Source organism: Passer domesticus, chromosome 1 (genome assembly GCF_036417665.1).
Source record: "Passer domesticus isolate bPasDom1 chromosome 1, bPasDom1.hap1, whole genome shotgun sequence".
Lineage (NCBI taxonomy): Eukaryota > Metazoa > Chordata > Aves > Passeriformes > Passeridae > Passer > Passer domesticus.
Genome location: NC_087474.1, coordinates 127126542 through 127150804, shown reverse-complemented (window position 1 = coordinate 127150804; position 24263 = coordinate 127126542). Strand labels below are relative to the sequence as shown.

General features: G+C 39.5%; 2 protein-coding genes across 15 annotated transcripts in view; one reads left to right on the top strand and one right to left on the bottom strand.

Moving 5' to 3' along the window:
- The window catches only part of ARFGEF1 (ADP ribosylation factor guanine nucleotide exchange factor 1), an 84281-nt gene extending 69288 nt beyond the window's left edge, over nt 1-14993 (top strand). For all 3 annotated transcript variants that reach the window (XM_064388337.1, XM_064388327.1, XM_064388318.1), the window contains 12 exons: nt 393-553; nt 1159-1289; nt 2129-2258; nt 3205-3340; nt 3429-3567; nt 7881-7950; nt 9567-9696; nt 10480-10619; nt 11003-11171; nt 11668-11806; nt 12697-12814; nt 13553-14993. In XM_064388337.1, coding sequence (XP_064244407.1) covers nt 393-553; nt 1159-1289; nt 2129-2258; nt 3205-3340; nt 3429-3567; nt 7881-7950; nt 9567-9696; nt 10480-10619; nt 11003-11171; nt 11668-11806; nt 12697-12814; nt 13553-13717 — 1628 coding nt within the window. In that variant the 3' untranslated portion in view covers nt 13718-14993. The remainder of the gene's footprint in view (nt 1-392; nt 554-1158; nt 1290-2128; nt 2259-3204; nt 3341-3428; nt 3568-7880; nt 7951-9566; nt 9697-10479; nt 10620-11002; nt 11172-11667; nt 11807-12696; nt 12815-13552) is intronic.
- A 2781-nt stretch (nt 14994-17774) lies between these two features.
- CSPP1 (centrosome and spindle pole associated protein 1) overlaps nt 17775-24263 on the bottom strand; it is a 61585-nt gene continuing 55096 nt past the window's right edge. For all 12 annotated transcript variants that reach the window (XM_064388359.1, XM_064388410.1, XM_064388397.1 and 9 more), the window contains 3 exons: nt 22792-22907; nt 22489-22639; nt 17775-18534 (listed from right to left, as the gene is read on the bottom strand). In XM_064388359.1, the coding sequence (XP_064244429.1) occupies nt 18323-18534; nt 22489-22639; nt 22792-22907 (479 nt within the window). In that variant the 3' untranslated portion in view covers nt 17775-18322. The remainder of the gene's footprint in view (nt 18535-22488; nt 22640-22791; nt 22908-24263) is intronic.

Sequence of the window (24263 nt, the reverse complement as noted above, 5' to 3'; positions counted from 1 at the left end):
ATTTAAAAACAAGGCAGCCTGTTGCTGGGGAGGAGGTCCATTAGTAGATGGAACTCCATACTTCATGTGTCCCTCTTAAGCTGTGGTGACACAGACTAGTGTTAAACAGTAAGCCTATTGCTCTAGTCTCGCTTAACTGTTACATTTCCCTGCTTTAGTCCAGGTGCTACCTTAATTTATTTAAAATACTCACTGTCAAAATGAAATGCCCTCTGGGAAATTTTTTTTTTTATTACTTCTTGTTCTTTATTTTTCTTTCATCTCAGGCATTTGACAGTACCAATCAATGAACCAGTCTCTCATGACTTCTGTTACAGACAGTTCATATTAGAATTAATAGATTTTAAAGCATGACACTTTTTTTTTTTCTCCTGTTCACACTTTTCTCTCAGCAATCGTGTTTGAAAAACACTTCCCAGCAACCATAGATTCTTTCCAGGATGCAGTGAAGTGCTTGTCTGAATTTGCCTGCAATGCAGCATTTCCAGATACCAGTATGGAAGCGATCCGCCTCATTCGCCACTGCGCAAAATACGTGTCTGACAGGCCTCAGGTATAGTCTGTGTTAACTAAATTACAAGGGCTTTTGTAGAGAAAAAAGAGTTATGCTACACTTACTAGCTTCCCTCCAAGTTTCATGGATTAATGAGAAATTTACTTTAAAATGCCACAGGCTTTGAAGGTATCAGTGATTTTCCTAGTCTTCTTTTATTTGCCTTTGCCCATCCCTACCACCCAGTTCAATGGGTGACTTGCTGAGAGCTGTTGGAAATCAGCATATCTCAGGATCTGCTCTCTGCAGGGAAATGTGAAGAAATGGATAACCAAAAATATTGATATCCTCAAAATGTTATGGTTAGGTCCTCACTTTCAGAGCTATCTCTATAAAAAAAATGAGAGCAAGAGACTCACACTGAATTGCAAGCAAAAACTCGTGCTTGAATGTCTAATCTTGTTTATTTTTTTAAGTTTATTCATCATCAAACTAAGCATTAGTTGGAAAAACACTTCACTTTCCCAGTGTTACTGTTTTGATTGCCAACTCATGAGGTATCAGGATGTAATACTCTTGCAGGAGAGATTGTTGCTTACAGTCCAAATTGTGTACTATTTTGAAGAATCTAACTTCTGTGACTGTGTAACTGTTTCCTTCTGAAGGCATTCAAGGAATACACAAGTGATGATATGAATGTAGCTCCTGAAGACAGAGTGTGGGTGCGAGGATGGTTCCCAATTCTCTTTGAGTTATCCTGTATCATCAATAGATGCAAATTAGATGTAAGAACCAGGTAACAATCAGTATTTGTAATTCAAATTTTAAAAGGCTTACTTTATATTTTGAAACAAAAACAACTCTTGGTAAATGTAATCACTGTAAAATGACTTAAGTATTTAATTTGGGTGATAACTGTGGAAACAGCAAACACCTTTTAAATAGACACTGGAATATAGAAATTAAGTCTGTGTTCTGTACATTTGAAATTTTGATTTTCTGTTATAATAAACAACAAAGTTATGTAGATGTGATTGCATTCTGTCTTGCTCATCCCACTTACCTTGGGGATTTTAAAATTCATTTTATACCATGATTCATTAAGTGATTGAGGATTGCAGAAATGGTTAAAAAAAGCAAAGCTGTACTCTGATTTCATGTAAAACTTGCTTATTTTCCTGGAATATGATTTTCCCCTTGTAAAGTGTATTCAGTTACAGTTTTGATGTGAAATATGAGGGGTTGTACACAAATAACTTTAAATTTACACATTGGCATGGGAGCTGTGCATCTGGACTCCCTTTATAGCTGGTGGAGGTTAATAATGGTTTCTAGACTTTTGTACTTTTTAACTGGAAATATTTGTTTATTAATTTTTGTGGACCTTGGTAAAAGAGTTGATTTACTATTTTAATTTTAATTTACCACAGCTCTCAAAAATATTTTTGGCTATTGCCTGCAACCATAAAATGCTTTTTTACAAGCTGATTTTCTACTTATATTTTGTGTAGTCATGTGTATGTATAATGTTCTCAACAGTATTTGAGTTTGTTATTGCTGCTGTATTTGTAGTAACTTGGTCTTGTTCATGTCTTTCTGTAACTCTTGGTATAAGTTGTTCTTTTTTCTTTTCAGGGGCTTAACAGTAATGTTTGAAATAATGAAGACATATGGCCATACTTATGAAAAACACTGGTGGCAGGATTTGTTTCGGATTGTCTTCAGGATATTTGACAACATGAAACTGCCAGAACAGCAGACTGAGGTGATAAAAGTGGAGGAAGATAATTTACATGAGAACTACATCTACAGTAGAAAACCTGTAATATAACTTAGTCAAGTAATGTAGGGTAAACCTCAAAACTTGGATAGTGACCTGTGGTTCTAGTAGCCTTGTTTTGTTTTAATGGCATTCTGTTGGCAAGTGTTGTCACTTTCATTTTTTATAGCCATATGTGTAAAAGACCTAGTAGTTTACAGTAGGAACAGCAGAAGAATAGCATAAAATACAATGTATCTAGGGTTTGTAAGAAGAACTGTAGCTTTTACCTGATGTTTGGAATCTGATACACACAACATGCTCACTTGAGTGAGACTTGTAGTCAGCAGTGAAGTCACAATTAGGAGAATTTTTGACGACAAGGCAAAAAAAAAAACCTCAGGCAAACTGAAACCAAAAAACCCCATAACCAACCCACAAACAAACATAAACCACACAAAACAGTACTGTGCTATCATTGCACACTTTTGACCAGCCATTTGGGTTTTGATCTGCCAAACCAGAACCAGGTACTGCTCTCAAAAACAACTGAAGTGGGCTTCAAAATGTAACTAATGTGTAAAATATTAGTATTAGAAGTTAGATCAAAATTGTCAATTGTTTGGGAGGCTTTGTCTGGCTATTTGTAGTAGGACATGTCTCACTTCATTAATTTTTTTTCCCTGGAAAATGCTTAAACACAGCTTTAGCTTGGTGTTAAATCATTGAGCTAGGATTGGACACTAAGACAGTTGTTTGTCTGTTCCTGTAGTTCTTTTTAAACCTGCTAGTTAGCAAAGCAGGAATTAAGGCTCCAAATTTTGATGTTTTGAGATGCAGAAATAAATTTCATGTCACTATAAAGCAAATTGAGTAAATGCAAATGTTCATCTATGTGTTTGTCCAGAAGTTTCACCTTCAGGTTGTAACTCTTCTTTTTTTTGACTCCTAGAAAGCTGAATGGATGACAACTACTTGTAACCATGCACTTTATGCAATCTGTGATGTATTTACACAGTATTTAGAAGTACTTAGTGATGTTCTTTTGGATGATATATTTGCACAGCTGTATTGGTGTGTGCAGCAAGGTAGGAGCTGTACAAACTATGTTAAAACAATGTTAACATTTTACTCTGTTGAATGTGAATGAACAAATACCCTGTTTGTCTCTTACAGACAATGAACAACTGGCACGATCTGGTACAAACTGTTTGGAGAATGTTGTCATCCTTAATGGTGAAAAGTTTACCCTAGAAATCTGGGATAAAACTTGCACTTGCATGCTGGATATTTTCAAAACTACAATCCCTCATGCGTAAGACAACTGTTATTATTTATACTTTGTAAAATAGTTTAAATAGATGATTTACCCATTTCAAACTCTTAGATATCTCATAGGTGGGGTGAACAAAAAGCTGTTAAGTGAGGACTAAAGAGAAATAGACTTACTTGCAAGTGGTGATGAATTAGGTGTAGGTATTCTTCTCTGTTATTAATGATGAAGTGTTAAAAACCAAAATACTGTATAGGAGATAAGCAAAAAAACTCTCCAACAACCCCCAGAATGTAACATGAATCAGTTTTAAGGTCTTGGATTTTTGGAGAAGTCCTATCTGTATGTTTTTTCTTTCTTTTTTGTAATAGAAGATGCAGGCTTTGCTGTTTGTAATTACATACAGAGCTTTTGCCATAAAATACTGCAACAATCTCACAGATTTAAGTCTCTGTGGTGATGGTTAATTTCCATCATATGTTTATATGAATCTTAATATTTTTATGAAAATCATCTTGGTTATTTGGTAATTCTTTCCATTCATATAATAACTCTGTGTGAGGTTTCTTGGAGTAAGGCTGCAGCAATCTGAGTGCTGTGTTTCATCCAGTTCATATTCCTTGCTTCTGGGACCTACTTCAGGCCTGAAGAAAACTGAAGCTAAAGGAACCTTCTACACGTCAGTCTTTCCTTAATTGTAGAGTTGTATATCAGATAGCACTGTAAGAGAGCTTCATCAATCCATTAAAAGATAAAATCTGTCACTACCTCGCCTTTTTTTTAAAGTAAGTAGGTATAAACTAATTCTATCAAAAAATAAGTATAAAATGAAGCTGAAAGATTTAGCATTCATATGAATATTTAGCAAGATACTTCTGCATTTAGATAACTGCCAAAAATAAAATTGTAAGTCACATCTCTGGATGTGGAAGTCCAACCAAATTAACCCTAACTTATTATGGCCTATACTTGGAAAGATTTTGAAGTTAATATTCACTAGCAGAATATTTGCTTTGGTTTCAGCTTATGATCAAAACTTAAATTTCTGGGTATTCTTATAATTGAATATTAGAAGCTGTTCTAGAGCAGCATTTTGGATAGCTTAATATTTAGACATCCTCAAAATATTCCTGTTGCCTTTAGTTATATCTAATTTGAAATATGTTCATTATTTGCTTTGATGTTGAGGCCTTTCTGCTTCTCAAATGGATTCTTTTCCTTGGGAGAGTATCACATCTCCTTGCTTTTACTTTCTCTTTATTTCTCTTTTAATTTTTCTATATAATCTTTTGAGAACTTCATTATATTATTCCTTCTTAAATTTCTGGGAGGTTCTCAACCTTTGTAGTCTCATTTTGATTTTATGTGAGGGTACTCATCTCTTTTTCCTTCTCTTTCTGAGTCCTAGGAGGACACTTCTTTTTTGCCTCTCTTTTTATGGCATCTGGTTCTTTTTCTGAGACTCCTGGTTTGGCTGACATTTCATATTTTATTTCTTAGTCCCTCTATTAGCCTTTGGGGTTTTTTGTTTGTTTGTTGTTTGTTGTTTTTTTTTTTTTTCCGCTGGAACTTTTTCTCCCCTCCCATTCTTAGTGTTTTTATTGCTTTCTTTTTTGACAATGCAGTTTTAATACTCAGCTTGTTGTGGTGCCTGCCTCAGAGCTTAGAGAAGGCAAATGATCTCTTTACCTTTGTTTTTCCATGCCTGGAAGTAACACAGTAGTTAATGTTGAAATGGAGACAGACAAATCACATGGTGGTGTGTATGAAAACTTTATGGGCAAGTGCTTTATTGCCAGTTGTCTTCAAATAGTCAGAGGCTGCAAGTCTCTGGAGTGTAGAGTGTCTTCTGGCAGAAGTTCTTATTAGTCTGATCAGATGGGGTTACATTTGTTCTTTTTTAGCATTCATATGAAATATCTTCCAGGTGTTGTGCAGCTTCTCTAATTTAAGAGCTGCAACATTGGCTGCACGAGTTCTTAGTTACAGTATCAGCCTCTGCTGGTTTTGGCAAGTTACTTTTTTGCAAAGAAAGTGGATCATATTTCCTTGTTTGGAAAATGTACTATAATATTTACTCAGCTACCAATTTTTGCAAGGATCAGTTACTAGAAAACCACAAACCATGCTGCTGCCAAGCTTTGCAGATCACTGAGGTGTTGATAGCTGAAGATACTAACACAGAATGGCTGAAGTTGGAAAGGGCTCTGGAGGTTTGGAGGCCCAACCCCTGTGCTTAGGCATGGCCACCCAGAGCACTTTTCCCAGGACCATGTCCTGACTTTCAAATATCTCCAAGGAGGGAAGCTCCACAGCCTTTCTGGGTAACCTCTGCCTTGTGTTTGATCACCCTCACAGTGAAAAAGTGTTTCCTATTGCTCATAGGGAGCTTCCTGTGTTTGTGCCATTGCCTCTGGTCCTGGCATTGTGAATCACTGGAAAAAGCCTGGCTCTGCTTTGCCCCCACATTTCAGATATTTATAGTGTGTTGATGAGATGTCCTGAGCCTTTTCCTCCCCAGGCTCTACAGTCCCCATTGTCTCAGACTCTCCTCATGGGAGAGATGCTCTGGTTCCTTCTTCACCTTTGTGGCTTTTTGCAGAGCTTTCTCCAGTAGGTCCATGTCTCTGAAACGGGGAAGCCCAGGACTGGCCACAGTGCTGAGCAGAGGGGCAGGGTCCCCTTCCCACCTGCTGGCAGCTCTCCTCACAGAGCCCAGGGTAGCATTTGCTTTCTCTGCAGCAAGGGCCCCCTGCTCACTCATGTGCTTCCCAGCTGGGCAGCCCCCAGCAAGTCCTGGGGCATGGCCTCGTTCCTCCCCAGGTGGAGAACTTTGTTCTTCCCTCACGGAACTGCACAAGGTTCCCATCAGCCCATTTCCCCAGCCCGTGGAGGTCCCTCTGGGATAGCAACATGACCCTCTGGTGTATCAGCCACTCCTCCTACTTTGTGTCATGCAGCTTCCTGAGAGTCCTCTCTGCCCCATCACCCAGGTCATTAGGATGGACACATCAGGCCCAGTATTGATCCTGGGAAGTACCACTGGCCTCCAGCTAGATTCTGTGCACCTAATCACCATCCTCTTGGCTTAGCTGTTCAGTCAGTTTTCAATCCACCTCACTGTTTGCTCATCTAGCCTATTGATTTTTGCTTATTTTAATAGTTTCTTTAATTTTTCTTTTAGTTTAATTTCTCTTCTGTTTATATTTTTTTGTTAATTTAAATTTTCTGAAGCTTCATGAGAGCGAGTCTTGGCTTTCTGTTGCTGAGAAATCCAGTGTGAGTGCCCTCTTTGTCTTCAAAAAATTGAAGAGTTAGAATTGGTCCCTTGCATAAATTGTGATGGTCTGGCCTCTACCGACTCACAATGGCTCATTATCCCAATGCCTCAATTTATGTTCTTGCAGCTTTCAAGAATCAATTCAGTTCTCTGTTCTACTTTATTTGTTGCCTTATGACCTGCCTCAAGATTTTGTCTTTTCTTATCTCCAATTTTTCTTTTTCGTTATCCAGTATTCAGTTTTCTGGAGATCAGTGGTATATTTATTTAGGATGATTAACTTGGTGTAAAAGCTCTCCCTTAGGAAATGCAGATACAAATGTCCAATATGTGTTACCTCATGCAGATTGAGACTAAGGAGTTTGAGGTCATTACAATGACAAGTAACCAAAATCTTACTTTGCAGCAGTAAATTGGATAGAACAAGAAGCGATGGGACAACTTAGGTTATTTAATCCAATTTCCCTCAATTCTTGGCAGGCACGGTCAGTCTCAGTAAGTTACAATTAGTGTAGAAATTTTTTAATGCTAAGGTTAAGATCCTCAAGACAGCAGTGTCCTGTAGGAAATCAGCAGGGAAGAGATCAGAAGTATTGTCAATGATTTGATACCTCTAACAGCAATGAATCCTAAGAGGAAGAGGTGAATTTTTAAATAGAATTAGAAACATAATCCTGGAATATACCCCGGACAGAGAATGCACAATATCTTCAAATGTTTGTGTGATTTCTTCTGGAGTAGATTCATTCCTTATTCTAGGTCAGGCTTAAGGCAGTCTGGGAGAAGAGGCCCACTAATGGCACTAAAACACTGCCTTAAGACAAATCCAGTATTTCTGAGAAAAGCTAATCCACCTCAATACAGCCCACTTGTCCATATCCAAGGTAGTTGGCAGAAACGTTGAAGTTTTACAAACACAGTACTTACACTTCTAAACATGGATGAAAAAGCAAAGTGCGCTTAGAATTAAAATTAATGCAAAAACCCACACCATCTTGAAGGGGACTTTTTAGAGTGTTGGTTCTGATTTATATTTGAAACATAGTAAATTTGGGACTGGTGTTGTGTTTTCAAGGCTGCTGACTTGGCGACCGGTCGGTGGGGAGTTCTGCTCTGCCTCTCCCTCTGATGGAAAAGAAAAACTGGTAAGGTGCTGAAATAAATAAAACAATAATTTAAGATTGCAAGAGCTCAGTACAAATGTGTTGTGATATAGAATAGGTGAAAAATATACTTGGTTTAAATACATTTTTCAGTTTTGATGTATGTGATTTTTTTTTCCCAGCTCAAGTGCTATTTAATGTTTAAAAATGGCAAGAAATTAATTGATAAAAAAGTACCTATTTGTTTGCAGCAAAGGTGACTTCCATAAATTGGCTGTAGGTAGTTACCTGTGTTTGTTTTAGGTAATGTTCTGTGTCTGGCAGGTTTCTCTAATACTGTATTTGGCCTTTGGGTTTTTTGTGGTTTGGGTCATGGTTTTCTTTCATTTTGATGTATTGGAAAGAAGAGAAACTGCTGAAGAGGGATAGATTGACAGATTTACTTTTTTTGCCTCCAAATTTTCTCTTGTAATAAGACCTTAAATATCTATTTAAAATAGAAAATTTGTATGACCATCAGATTTCTTGGTGTTGATTGAACAAAGTGATGTGAAGTCTGGATTTGCCTGCAAGTGACAGCTCCTGTAGCTGCCTTGCTACTGATGAGAATTAGTTTAGCTTTTGGACATTCTCACAAGATTGCTGCATAAAGTTCTTTATAGATTAATGAAGCACTTGATACAAGCTGCTCAAGGATAATGGTCCCAAATGAGCTTTACTGAGAGAGCCTGACTCCCTCCATTTATCTTTATGAAGTGTTACCATAATTCAGCTTAAACTGAGTAAATGTTTCTGACGTCCAGTTCTCATTATATGGGTGTTGTACCTTTGTGCTGTACCATGACTCACTTATATGGTTTGATCTAAACATATTGGCTATCTTTTTGATCCATTTATGTAAAATATAATAGCATGCATAAATGGCAAATAAATGTCTTAGTCTGGAATAAATTGAAAGATCTTTTCCCTTTGAAATAGTTTAATGTGAATGTTTTAAAAAATTTTTGTCTTCAGTGTAAAAAAATATTTTGCAACTTCAGAATTAACAGAACTTAATAAATTAATAATTGATGAAATAAATGAATGGTGAAATAAATGATACTAAAGGAAAAACATTTTTGGCTCTCTCATTTAGTAGGATGGAATCTTTGCAGGCTTGGGATAATTTCATCTCATTTTTCTTTAGGCTGCTCAAATATGATGGAGTGTTTTGCTATCAGTAGACATGATACCTAGTAAAATATATATTTTTACTTAGTAGAGATGAAAACTTTGGTTATCTACTGATATGAGAAGCTGAGGTGTTCTTTGCAGGAACCTGCCAGTAAACCTCTTACTCTTGATCTTGTAAAAGCTGTAGTAGCTCTTGGGTGACAGAAGAAAAGCTTGGAGGGAGTACAAAAACCTATCTGAAAAATGCTGCTCATTGCCTTTTCTGTGTACTTAAGTGTTTGTTACTTGTTAAATTTTCAGTTGTTTCTTAGTAGCTCATCTTTCTGGTACATCTTTCATGAATGCTCATAGCAAATATGACTGAAGAGAATGCAAGTGCAGTGTTGAAACAGCAAATGTCTTCAGCTCTGAAGAGCACAGCACTATTACCAATTACCAGAAGTTTTCTCTAAGTTAGTTACTTATTTTTTTTTCTTTCTTTTCAGGATACAATCTCCCAGAAGTCAGTAGATATCCATGACTCCATCCAGCCTCGCTCTTCAGACGGACGCCCATATCAGCCCAGCACAGGGGCCATGGTAGCAGAAGAAGCGAGTAAAGCCAGGCCAGCAGCAAGTGCGTGCTCTGCAGGGTTTGGCATCTGCTATCTGTGTACAGTAGTGTGTACTAGATCTTTGATATATTACTTACAGTCCCAGCTGTGCCTTCAGAAACATGATGTGAAGAAATCACATTTTTGTCTTCATGTAGTGTGACAGAATTCTCTTGGACTCCTATGGGTCCACATATTTGCCTGTGTTTTAAAAATCTAAGAGTTCAACTGCAAGCTTCTAGGCTTTTTAGCCAAAGCAAAATATTGAAATAGTAGTCTTCTTACAGTGCTCTGTGAGATTTCTTTTCTTAGGAGCAGAGATTTTCAGTGCATAATGCAACAGAAGCAGTAGCTGAGAAAGAATTCTATATATGATTAGAAGAGAGAGTATCAAACCCTTATTTAAGATCCTTCTGCAGTTACATTTCATTGCTCAAAATGGTCGTGTGGTACATCAGTACTTGCCACAGCTGCAAACAAGCATGATGCCAAAGCTGTGCTAAGCCTCCTGCCTGGGAACAGCCTCTGGCTCTTGCTATAGCACTGAAGGTCCACGTCACTCATTTTGGTGATTTTTAGGTAACACTGAACCAGGTTGATCCAATGTATCACAGACAACTTCGGGAAACAGTTTTTTAAGAAGTTCCAGTTGGTGACATGGTGATCTGTCCTGGTATTAGTAATTCCAGCAGGTGGATTCCAGGTTTGGGTTACACATGTGCTTGAAGTTAAACTGTTCTTCAACGTGCCCTCAAAACAGCTCAAAAAAGTTCTTTAGTTAACAAGTAATTTTCTTTCCTTTACAGAATTTCCAGAACAGAAGTTATTTGCTGCTCTTTTGATCAAATGTGTTGTACAGCTGGAACTCATTCAGACGATCGACAACATTGTGTTCTTCCCAGCAACTAGCAAAAAAGAGGATGCAGAGAATCTAGCAGCAGCACAAGTAAGTGGAACTGATAGGTACCTCTCTTTTCAACACCTTTTCCTACAAAGGTTTTAATACAAAGTTTCTTGAACTGCTGTAGCATCTGCTAATTTACAATTTTTACATGCGTTTGGGAATTTCCATTGGACTGTTGACATCTTTTACAACTTCCTTTAAATTGTATTTGCTGTGCCAGGGCAGCACTGTGGAGAATAAAATATGTATTGCTTAAAGGGATTTTTGTAACTGGGATGTGGATACAACCTTTAATACAGCATTAAGTTTAAGTGCAAATACAGTTGTAGACAGGGTAGGATTGAGTTTTCACAGGAGCTTGCTGAAAACAGTTGTGAATTTTTACTTCAAATCTTTTTCTTCCTTTTCCTCTTTTTTTGCAATAGAGAGATGCAGTAGACTTTGATGTCCATGTGGATACACAGGATCAAGGGATGTATCGTTTCCTAACATCGCAGCAGCTTTTCAAACTTCTCGATTGTCTGCTGGAATCTCACAGATTTGCTAAAGCATTTAACTCAAACAATGAACAAAGAACTGCTCTCTGGAAAGCAGGTGAGTCAGTCCCCATGAAGAAATACTTTGTGACAGTGTGAATTGACCCAAAAATAGGTCAGAAGTACTTCAATACCAAATGTAAAAGTTGAAGCTTTGGCTCTATAGGCATAGGATTCATAAAGGGAGGAGATCTAAACTGTGGAGGTGCAAATACCTCTGGTTTGCTAAAATTTAAGGTTTCACTGAGGTACAGCTGCCAAACTGATTCTTGGCTGTAGGTGTGAGTCCCATGCTTGGAAACTGCAGGCACAAACACAGGTTTCACAGCCACTTGTAAGCTGATGCTAAAAATGGATGCCAAACACAATTATGGCACATATAAATAGGTTAATTTTTATCAATGCTCCCTTGTAATAAATATTACGAGAAATTCATTACCTGAGGTGATTCTTCTGTCTGTGTGCAGAAGATGCTTAGAAAGAGAAGTGGGGGACTGGTAAGAAAGAATGCCAGCTGAACCAAAAATCTAAATGGATGCTTGGAATTCCGGTAGGTTTCAAAGGCAAATCCAAGCCCAACCTGCTGAAGCAGGAGACGAGCAGCCTGGCCTGTGGGCTGCGCATCCTGTTCCGCATGTACACGGACGAGAGCCGCACCAGCGCCTGGGAGGAAGTGCAGCAGAGACTGCTGAAGTAAGGCCCGTGGAGCTGAGCCTGGTTGTGTCATTTCTGATCTTAAACAAAGGGGGTGGGTTATTTAGAAGGATAGACCATCTCTGTTTGCAGTGAACTTCTAGATCCAATACAGGTGTGTGGTGGTCACAGCCAATATTAAGAGTTTTATGTTATCTGGGGAGTGCTGTCTCTCATTTTTATTCTCATTACATGTTGTGCAGGGAGAACAAAGATTTTTTCACCTTTTTTTTGTGTCATGTGGGTAGGTGGGGGCCCTTCTTTAAAAAGGAAAGCAGCTATCGCTTGAGCCCTATTTTTTTCTTTACTGACCTCAGATGTTTTAGGGAACTGGCATTGTTTGTTCTCATTTTCAGAAATGAATACTGGGCTCAAGCAGCCCAGTGATCATACAGAGGCCTTTGGCTCTTTGGTTTTTGATCTGAATGGTTTTTGTTGATAAAGTTTTCAAGCGACTGTTGGAATAAGGGAGGGCTTTAAACTGTTGAGGTTTTTGAGCACTTAAGGTTAAGACTTCAAGGTTCACAGCCTAGGAAGCAGAGCTGAAAACTGCCTGGTTATGTCGACATGACATATTCCTAAATAGGAAGCATTTTGTAGCATACCATCACATACCTCTCAAAGAGCACTTGATACTTTTCAAATACGTTCACAAACAGTATAATCACATTTTGTCAGCTTATTTATTACTGAAGTCCTAGGACTTCGGGTTTGAGTTGAACAAGGTCACTGCTTTCTGTCATTAACCAGGCTTAGAGCAGCTTTCATAAAGCAATGCTGTTCTGCACCAGGGCTTTACACTGCCAGAATTTGCCAAAGCCAAAGCTCTCTTTCTGCAGTAGAGCTCAGAAGGAAATGTGAGTTGTTATTTTGGTGTCTTTTGTCTCCAGTGTGTGCAGCGAGGCTCTGAGCTATTTCCTCACTCTTACATCAGAAAGTCATCGGGAAGCCTGGACTAACCTTTTACTCTTATTTTTGACTAAAGTCCTGAAGATAAGTGATGAAAGGGTAAGTAACTGTTTGGAATGATGTTTGAGATGACATGTACAGGTAAGACGTAGTTCCAAACCAGTTCATCACACACAGTTACAGACTTGACTTTAAAAGCTCCTGCTGCTCTGTAGACACTCTTGTGTTCAGGGAATGTACATTCAAACTGCACTTGACAGATACTGACACTAATAATTCAGTGTGAAGGTGCAGTGAGTGATAAAATAAAATGTGTCAGAGAAGTTTAAAATGCTGGAATCCTTTAGAAGTGTGTGTTGAATTGTTTTTACCCTCTTCTGCTGAGGAAGACAATTAGTGATGATATTTTATTCAAAGAATTCACTCTTGTTTCTGCTGCCAGTGCTGCAGGTACATGTACACCTTGACCTTCTCCAAAGAAATTCTGCAGTAAATAAATCCTTGTTTAATCCCCCTCTAAGAACACTTGGCTGAAATAATTAAGTGATGAAAAAGGCCAACTGCAAGAAAAAAGCTCATAAAAGAAAAATATTTCCTCTTGGAGAATAAGCATTAGTAAGGAGCTTTGTATAGCTGGTGAGCATCTGTCAGAGTATATCACAGCTGTCTTAGCCTTATTCTGGCACTGCTGATTTCTGTTGTAAAGGTGTTTCTGCTTGTCACTTTGTGGGTTTCTCACCCTCATTTGGGAGGGTATTTAAAATTCTGATTTTGCAGTGTGCTGTCTGAGGTGTACCGATGTATAACAGAGTTCTTTCTTGTTTGTTTTCTCCTCAGTTCAAGGCCCATGCTTCATTCTACTATCCTTTGTTGTGTGAAATCATGCAGTTTGACCTTATTCCTGAGCTTCGGGCTGTTTTGAGAAGGTTTTTCCTGCGGATCGGTGTGGTTTTCCAAATATCCCAACCACCAGAACAAGAGCCTGGAATAAGCAAGCATTAGCAGATAGTGACGATCTCTTTCCGGGTTTATATTCCTCAGCTAAATAAAAGGACCAGGTAGCTGGGCCATTCTGTCTGGATCTCCATATAAATGGTTTCTTTCTCTGGCAACGTGTATCCAAGGGTTAACGGTACAGACGCTTCCAACTGTAATTAAGGCTTGCAACACTCCAGTCCCTCTTTCCTGGCGGATTCTCTCTCATCGGTTTCTCTTGCCTGGCTCCTGCTCAGCACAGAGCCAGTTTATAGCACAGTCCCCTTTGTCAGCACGGGCTGCAGTGTCCTTTACTGTCCTAGACAGCAGCATAGCAACAGATGTTTATGGCGGGTGTGAAAGTGAAATGTACCCAAAGAAACATGTATATGTAAAGGTTTGAGCTTCTGCGAGAAGTACAACTCAGGAGAGCTGTATTTTGAAGGATAAAATGTTTATAGTGAAAAGAAAATGGAGATTATTGTTCATGGAAAAAAATATTTAGCAACTATGTCTGATATTCTAAGATTTTTGCACACTCAGGCTGTCTGAGACATTGGTAATCATCCTTCTGTGAAAATGTACAGAGATGCAGATCTGTAATATAAACTCTTTAACACTATACAGTTCTTCCCAAATTATTTTATTTCTGTAATACTGATTTGTTGAAAGCCCATAACTCTTCCTTGTTTACCAAATGCACTAGAAGTTTGGGTTTCTTTTTTGGGTTGTGATTTTTTTTTCTTCCTTTTTTGTTATTTTTGTTTTGTTTTGTTTCATTGTAGCCCAGAAGTTATTGTTGCTGACTTTTGTCAAGAACAGCGGTAGAAATATCACGACTGACATAACTACCTGTAATATACTTGTTTTAGGGCTTTTAAATATAACGAGCCATTGAAATGATGATCCTTCAAGGACTGGAACTTGAATCACTGCAAACAAGTCTAGGTTGTGTCTGCTGTCAGATGTTTTTTGTTTGATGTAGATTTCACTCTTATGTACAGAATTTAATGTTGGATATATTCAAGTAACAAATCTGGCATGGTTTGGGGATGGTTAAATTTATTGGAAATGTATTCATACTGTGAATTGTGCTCTGATGGTTAACAGACGAGATTGTCAAGCATTCTGTATTACAATGGATGTAGAAATTTTTTTCAGATGGACAAAATGTATATGGTACAGATATGTAAAGTTTTCTATGTAAAAAAAAAAATTCTGTACAACTTTCTGTACAATATTTGGTTCTCATCTGGCATATTCTAATCAGGTTATAGGTCAATAAAGTTTTTGAACTCTTTCATCAGTGCAATCAAAACCAGTCTAATCCACAGCTACTTGTTTTACAGTTTGCTTTGCCTCTCATGCTTTTGTTTCAAAGGAGCAAACCCCAGGCCCTGGGAGCAGAAAGCTGGGTGCCCTCTGGTCGACTGGGATGTCTCTTCTCACTGTTAGAGACAAATACAGGGGGAAAAGGAGTGGTAAATTTAAAAAAAAAATTAAAAGTGGGCAGGGCTGGAGGAGAATAAAAGCACTACATGACCTGTACATGAACTACAGGTCAGATGGACCCTGTAGTGCTGCACAGATAGAAGCTCAAAGCTGCACTTTGCTCTCTGGGGATTAAAACACAAACACCAAATAGCTGCTGGATAAAGGGGGAAGGGAAGGGCTGGGATTGCAGTTCTGCTGCCTTGGAACACATCAGCCAGCTCAGCCTTGTCAGCATCTTCAATTCTGTTAGTAAGAGTGGGATTGGATTGTTCTCCAGTGTTCCCACAAAACTCCTGACTGGCACAGCAGAGCAGTGTGAAGAGCAAGGTGTGTGAGGGAGCCTCCTCTCTTTCAGGGCAATGTATCTGCCACAGACATTCACAGCAGGCTCCAGAAATAAGTGTAAGCAGTTCAGTGAAATAGCTATTGGAAAAGCCAGAAAAGGGAATTAAAATGCCATGACCTGTGGTTCAGAGTTTGCTCACAAAGTTAATTGGGGTGGAGCACAACCAAATAGCAATTAGAAGAGTCAGACAGGGTAGAATTGAGGTTATTTGAATTAATTGTAGCCTTTCCTCTTGGGGTAGCCTTATCTCTTGGACTGTATTTTACTTGTTTAGTTTGTTGTGCTGTGTTTTAAGGTTAAACTGCTGTGACAGACCTAAGGTCTTTGTCTGACAGTGTCCAGTAATAATTTTTTACAGTGAGTATAATGTGTCCCATCCTATTCATTGTCATACTCTCCCCCATGGCTTTAGCAAACTGTTCGGACCATTACCAGGGTGTCCCTGACACTGCTGCCCTGAGCACTATTGAGACAGCCACTGTTCCTTGTGTGTCTGCCCAAGTGCTTTCTAAAAATCTGTGTTCAAGATAGAATAGTGAGTACAATGAATTATCTAAAAACTTGGGCAGTTGGGAGTTTTGGGGCTCTTTCTGGTTTTAAACCTCTCTGCTTTATTGTTTTGTTGTGTACACCTCTTTAGTAAGTTTGTTATTCTTTTATAGCCTGGCCTTCTCAAGCCTTATTTATTGCTCATGTGGACAAGGCCCAGTAGCTGTTTAATTTTGGTTCATTGGGAGCTGAGCTTTGGTGTCATTGTAACTCTTTTGTGCCTCTTTGGTTCTTGCAGTGCCAGAGCAGCACCAGGTGTACTCTGGGCATCGTGTTAAACTCTGAATGCTCACATACATGGTAATTGTCAGAAATCTGGGGTCAGGGGCAGAGAATAGGTTCTCTTTTAGTGATCTCAATATCCATCAGGACTGGGACTGCAGATACGTTTATTTTGCAGGTGAGGCTGTCATGATAAAAGGTTAGGGAGGCAGAAGGGCCCTGCCAAAAAGCTGAACTTTGGAGAGGCAGAGAGCACTGAAGAAAGATCTGGAAAGGGAAGATGCAAAGGATTCAGTGTCCTGAATAGTGCCCAAGGGAGGGTAGCTGCAGGGAAGAGTGGAATTCATGGTGCTAAGGGCTGCTGAGCAGTGAGGTTTAAGTCATTTCAGTGGTGTCAGGCCGTGGCACAGGTGAGCAAAGTAATTCAAAGAGGGCTTGTGCCACATCCTGGCCTTGAACTGGAGGAAAGGAATGCCGGCTTCTGATGGTCTGTGGCATTTATGAAACTTACTGCAGTGAAAGGAGGGTGGCTTTTTAGGGGAACACTTCATGCTTCTCTCAGGGGAAAAACTCCCAATTAAAATTAAGGAAATAATAATTAAACTCTGTAGGCAGTTAGATGAAGAAGAAAGGAAATTCTGCATTTAGCCTGGAGTTGGTACAGTGAATGTGTCTCAAAACTTCAATTTGTGAGGCAACTGGAGAGAGCCATCAGGGCAGGTGACAAAGTATAAAAGCCATAAGGTGGGCTTTGGCATGAGAGCCAAAAACTATATCAAGCATTTTCACAAAGCTATTTCCTCTGTCTCTAGGAAGTCCAGACTGAAGCAGCCATGCAGCCCGAGGTACCTGCTCCAGCCCAGGTCAGGGATTGCCCCTGCTGGAGTGGCCACTGCTGTCAGACCCACACTGTTGAACCTTCTTACTGTTGAGCTAGAAATTCAGGGTAAGAATTTTCCTGATTTGGCAAATCCTCTCTGGAAAGGAATGTGTAAGTCATGAAGAAGCTCAACACCACACAGGTTTGAAAGTACATCTGTCAGCAAACATTGCCTGCCGCCATCATGGAGCTGCTGTGGCCTTCTGACAGGTTTACAAAAGCTTGAAGGTGGCAATGTAGTAAAAATAAAAGACCTTGTAAAAAATTCTTATTTTCATCAGTGGTTTATTAGGGTCATTTTTCCCCTGTTGATCAGGTTTAGGCCTCTGGCTGGGTATTTCCTAACCAAAAGGAAAGTTGCAGCATTACCCCTGCTTCACTGTGGTTGAGTAGTTCACTGAACTCCTAAAATCTTGCTCCATGTCCTTCTTGCTGAAGCTCTGTGCTCTCAATGAACAGATTTTTTCCATGTGTTTTTATTTCTTTGGGGACAGCCTTAACACTCCAGTTTGCTCATGAGTAGATGAAAGCTGAAGCAAATCATAAATTAAGAAAATTGAAGTTGGCTTTCACAGTTTTTATAACAAAAATAATTTTAGTAACAAAATACTTTATTAACTCTTCAATCAGAACCATAAATATATTCAACAATATCTGTATTTTCAGCACACAACAAGTTAGGGAATGTAAGACACATTGTTAATAGTAATTTTTTTTCCATGAAAGTGTTAGCTGTGCTTTCATGCAAGACAGCATTTATCCTGTATGAAAACCAAGTGTCCTTGTTCAAGTTACTCTTTGGGTAAAAACCTAAAACGCCCTTCTGCTCTTGGGCTGCTCTAATGCCAGAAAGTTTCGGAGTTTTACTATAAACCTAAAAAACATCTTTGATTTAATATCAAATTCACACACACACACACCACACTCTGTTTCTGAGGCTGAAACTTAAGTCGTATAAAAAGTGCAAAAGCTGCCAAGCCATTCCTCCGTGTCCCACATCACGGAACAGAAAACATCCCCGCGCTCCACCTCCGTTCCACTGCAGCGTCTGATCCTTTATTATTGCTGTTTGCAGTTCCACGGAGCTCCACGCTGTACAGAGAGCTCTCCCTCCCTGCGGATTCCCTGGGGTGCCGGCGGCTCAGCCGTGCGCGGTGGAGAGGCCGTGCCAGCCCCGCGGCAGCGCGGGCTCCGGGGACAGCTTGGCCGAGCTCGGCTGCTCCAGCAGCCGCCGGAGCGTGGCCGACGTTCCCGGCCGCAGCCAGGGCTCCGTGGCCACCGTGTCCGTGGAGCTGGCCTGGGACTGGGCGCGCTTCAGAAGGTCGTCCACGTCCCCTAAGGAAATGTCATCACCTGGAGAGGAGAGCAACACGTGTGTTAGACGGGACAGAAGCTCTTGCCATCACGACACGGGACAGGCTTGGCTGCAATCAGTGCAACAATAATGCTTTTAAATTATATATATATATATATTATAATGCTTTGAAATGATATCTATAATAATGCTTTGAAATGACATTTCTACTTAGCACTCGTTTGCTGATGTTCTGGGGAACTGGGTCTCAACAGCTCCCCCCAGCAGATCAGCAAGGGGTTAAGGATACAGGCAGAGGTGGGTGGGCTCGGCAGAGGGTTCTTGCTTTCCAAAAAGCTTCTGTTTAGGGAGAATCAAATCTGTCAGTGGCTGTATGCACAAAAATGCATGGGAAAATAAGGCCATTCAATTACAGTGGCTTGACTGAACCTTGTATAAGCAGTCTCCCACTGAGGAAGAATTGTTTTAACTTGGTTTAACAGTGCAAGTCCAAGTCAGCCTGTGCATCACAGCCCAAACCTCAGTGAATGTCATGCTGAAACTAAGCTGGCTAAGTTGGGATCTTCCAGCTACCAAACAAGCCCCACCTAACAAAAACCAGAACTGCCTTGCCTATGAACCTGGGGTCCTTATCACTCTGAACTCTACTGTTAATTGTTTCAATTCTGTCAGCAATTATACATACATTTAATACCTTAAACAAATAGTTCTTAGTGTGTATTATCAAACAACATACACTTTTACTATACATGAAGGGGTATAAAGATCTAAGTTCCTCTATGCTGTTCATTTTTTGGCTTCACAGCATCTAATTTTTTACTTAAACCAAAAAAATTATGCAAAACTCTATCTATAACAACTGAAAAATGCAATGTTTTCCTCTTAAAACTGAACCACGTCAATGAAGAGGTTCTGGTTTCTTGGTAATAAAGGTGGGCAGAAACATATTTAAAGACTCTGGATCAGGAAGAAAAAAAATCAACATTTTTGCAAAAACATCGTAATTCAAGCAAAACAGAACTGTATAGTCTTTAGTGATTAAATAATTCACCTAAGCAATTAATAATGTAATTTAAGTATTTGGATGATTTTACAAATTTCAGGGTTTTATTCTGCCAAAATGATGACTTTTAAAAATGAGAATTTAAAACAAAGCTTCTGTGAAGAGTCTCATTAAAAACTGAAATTTGATGGTCTAAGCATGGGTGTGAGAGCCCAAGGCCTGGAGAAGCAGCAGGCAGATGTGCAGGGGTGAGGGGAAGGCAGAACTGCACAACCCCACATACACTGGGAGCAGTTTCCCTCTTCGTCTGTTAGGTGGGATTGCAGGTTCTAAAACAAAATGCCAAATACTTTTTGTTCCAAAAGAACTTGGCAGGAATCATTAGTTCTGTCACATCGTACAGACAGTGATCTGATCATCCTCCAAGCCTTCCCAGTCTGGGTAAAACTTGTCTGCAACACTAGAAGTGAGAGCAGACCTCCCTCTCTCTAGGGCCTGTCATCTCCTGTGCTTGAAGCTGGCAGAGTGAACCTCTTTGTCTCCCAAATCCTGGATCAGATCAACTCTCCCATGGGTTGGAACCCACAGTTTTCTGCATATGTAGGTTTAGAGGGGTTAACTGCACACAGCAGGAAAAGAGATACCTAAACAAAATTAATTTTCTGTTTGCTGCTTTAAGAGATGATATCTAGCAACAATAAAAATAAAGTTGTTTAGAGACAAAGAAACTGTGAATGTCCAGGCCAGAGGGCTGCATTTCCCCACACTTTAAAGCAAAGCCTTTAGATCTTGCAGATGCCAGAGGCAAGATCAGCTGTTCTGCCAGAGCTAAGATCACAGTGCACATCACTGGATCAGACTCACTTGGTGCTGCTTTGAGAAAGCACAGCAGATCAGCTGCACTGCAGAACTTCTTCATCATGAATTTCAACACTTCACACACTCCCTAAAAAACTGTCCTTAATTGGGACACACATCAAGACTCTTGATAATTAAGTTTGCATGTGGAGACTGAGGCTAAGGAAAGCTTTTCCTTAGCGTGAAATCCTGGTTTAGAAATGGAATGGTATCTGGATTCCTGCAGAACACCAACAGCAGCACATCTTGTGTGCCCAAATCTGTGAGAATTCCCTCTTCTGTATCTGAGCCTGCTCTTGTTTATGCCCTTAGGAACACACATACCCTGCTTGACAGAGACATCATTCACCAAGTCTAACTGATGGGAGTTTTTTTGGATGGGTAAAAATGGAGGAGAAGGCCTGACTCCTTTTGTCTAATTTTCCAATTAAGAAAACAATACTATGATGCCTTTAGGATTCCCACATCAATGCCATAGGAGAAAGTGAACTGCTGGGAACAGAGCCTCCTTAGTGAACCAGATCAGCTTTAGAATTTATCAAAGCCTGTGAATTGCTATCTCTGGTCATTTCAAGGGAAGATAACTGGGTTCCTTAGTTACATATGAGAGATTTGTTTTCTCTCAGCAGACTCTGAGAACAAAGGAGAAATGACAGTCCTGGCTGCTCAGAAAGCAAGAGATGCCACAAGGGTCCTTTCAGACTGTTAGGGAAAAGGAGTAAAAAAGCCTGACTTCACTCATTTTTCCTGTAACATCCCTGAGCACAAGGAGGGAACAGGAGGGCAAGCAGCAGTGCAGCCTGAACAACCACAGCTGAGCAAGAGGATCTATTGCTGCCTTTCCAAGGGGCACAAATGCCAAGGATGAGTGATGGGTCCCCATGTGCTCCAGAGAACAAGCTACATACAGACATATAAATATATATATATATATATATATACACACACACACACACACAGATATCAAAATTATATTTATCTAAAGGCTGAAGCTCCAGAGGATGTGACAAACAGAAGGCAAACAAAATAAAAAGTGTAGTGCATTATAAAAGAGGTGAAATACAACAAAAGATACTGAAGTAGTAGTAGTTCACACAGCAAATATATCTGGGTGGAGTAAAATTAGTAAAGAATTTATTTAGATTATAGAAGAAAATTAGTATGAATGGGGTTTATTTTTTTAGTGACTTAAAACCACAGTGAGATGGTTAAAACAAACAAATCGAAAGAAAAAAAGGATGAAGTGCTTGTAAGAGTACCCATAGCAACAGAATCAAAAATACTGCCAGCATCTGTACTCTCTTTAAGTTTATAAAAAGGATACTGATACTGTAATTGCCTAAACAGCATAGCAACTATCTCCAAAAAAGGGAGATTTCAGACTCGTATGAAAGAATCATTAGCACAAAGTGTATGAACTGGGTCTCAATCCATGTGAGAAATTAAAGGCCATTAATGGTTGCCATGACTGGTACTTCATACACAAAAGGGATCTAGATCAGTCAGCCAGCATTTGGAGATGCTCCAAGACAGCTCCCAGCACCTGATGTAAGAAACTTGGAATGAATTCAAGTGTGTGTGCAGTGAAAGAGGTATCAGTATCAAATACTCACATACTCAAATACTGAACAATCATTAATATTAACAAACCACTAGAAAATCAAATTAACTAGAAACTGAAGTACTTCATCATACACAAATTTTCTGGCATATCTTCATGCTGGTTGGACCACAGACATCTGACTCCCAGGAGTGCCAATCAACTCACACAGGCACCTCATCATCATTCACCACTCGGGTGCTTTATTTCTTCACTGCCATTCCAGCTGTGCAGCTGGACATCCCTGTCCTGCTGCCCACACTGCAGTGCTGCTCACAGGACAAGCAGGAGTGGCTGGTCAGACAGGAATATGAGAACCTTTTCCTACTCTCCTTCTCTAAACTTAGTCTAAACAAGTTGTGGTGAGGCGCACTGGGGAAGCCCTTGTACCAGCTACAGAGCTCTGTAAATAACTCCTGTGTTTGATTTGATTGCTCACTGTTCTGCTACATGAAGCCTATTATTATTTGTTCCTTTAATGATTGTAATTACTTAGTGTTCACTACATCATCTCTGCTACAGGGAGCATACCCAAGGAAGGAGATTTCTGCTGGAGCTCAGTCAGTCTGTGCAGTCGTTCCTCGTTCTTGCCTTTCACCTGATCCGCGTCGAGGCTGAAGTTGGAGTGCAGGGAGAGGCTGTCAGGCTGCAGCAACGGAGTCTGCCCTGGTGGAACCTCCTCCTGCAGGGAATCCAAAAATGCACAAATCCTCCAGTTAAAGAGCATCCTTTTTAAAAGGGCAAATAACTACACGTGTACTCCCTCAGGAGCCATAACACGGAGTCACTGTGGGAGCACAGGAGCTGTCTGACATTGCAGCTGTGAGTTCTTACACGTGCAGCACTCTCCAAAGCTCTCTGCTTCAGTCGTCTCCTCTCCCTTGCAGAAAGTGGATGCTGTGGTAATAAATTCACTTCTTCTAAGGCAGAAAACATTTCCCCATTAGCACCTGGAAAAACAGGTGAAATGATTTTCAAAGAAATCTAAATACCAGAGAGTGCTCCAACCTGTTCATGTTTTGAAACAAGCCAATAAGTTGTACATGTATCACAGGAATGTATTCATTACAAATGTTGTTTATAACCCGACCTTTAAAGAAAATGAGTACTCAAATGAGCACAGCACCTCTACTTGAAAGGGAGAACACTTGGAAAATCAGAGTCATAAATAAATATGTTAATGAAATATATAATAACATTACATGGACTGACAGTGTTACATGGAATATGATAACACAAACTCTATGCTTTTATCACACATCCTTGGTCATATCTCTGCCTTTTCATGTAATAAAATGTTAGCATCTGTTCATACAAGAATAAATAACTACACTTTTTGATCATACTTGTATCACATTACAGTGGGAGGAGTTTAATCTCTTTTTATAATACACATGAACCCTAAGGTCATGTCTGCTTCACACTTGTATATATTTCCCCCTCTTTTGCTGACTCTGGAAACTCAAACACAAACTGTTTCAAACAAGTACTTCTGTTTTTCCCTGCAGGAGCAGGAACCCCAGCCTGGGGCTGGCTGATGCCTTTGCTGCTGCTTGGTGGGCTCTGTTTCCTACTGCAGCCCCTCTGGCATCTTCAGGAACAGAGCCTCCCAGGAAAAGGAAGGACTCTGCTCAACAAAACCTCTACAGAATCCACTACCACCAACTGCACTTTGTGACAACAAAGTCATGGTTTAGAAAAGGGCTTAGTCCAGTATATCACATACAGTTTAAAAAAAAAAAATTAAAGGATAAATGTGTGCAAATTCTAAACATAAGAATTAAACAGTTATTTTGGTTGAAATTATTAGGTTTGAAAAATAAATTTGATTGATATCAAACAAATTCAGAATAACAAAAAGAGGTATTTTTAAAATTATTTTATATTGTCAGTTGTTTTTTCCCTAAAAATACATTTTTTATTCTCCTCTCATATCTTCTCTTCCCCAGTTTCACCAACAGTACTCATGCTCTCATCACAAATGTTTCAAATAAAAAAACCAAAGCATAATTTTGAAATGGTCTAAGGCTAACAAATTACCTATCAGAATTCCAGCTACAAGACCAACTGAACTTCACTATATTCAAAACAGTGCTATTACTTGGAATATAAAAAATTATTTAACAATGTGAATTTGTCACAACAAAGGACAAGCTTAAGAATTTATTTGCACCATTATTGTATCATCAGGATCAGATGCTACCTGTTCCTGTAAGCATCTATCATTCAGATGCTGCTGCACAGAGATGCTTTTAAATCACTGCATTAACACTAATGGATTCTAGGGTTTTCAATGAGGCAAAAAA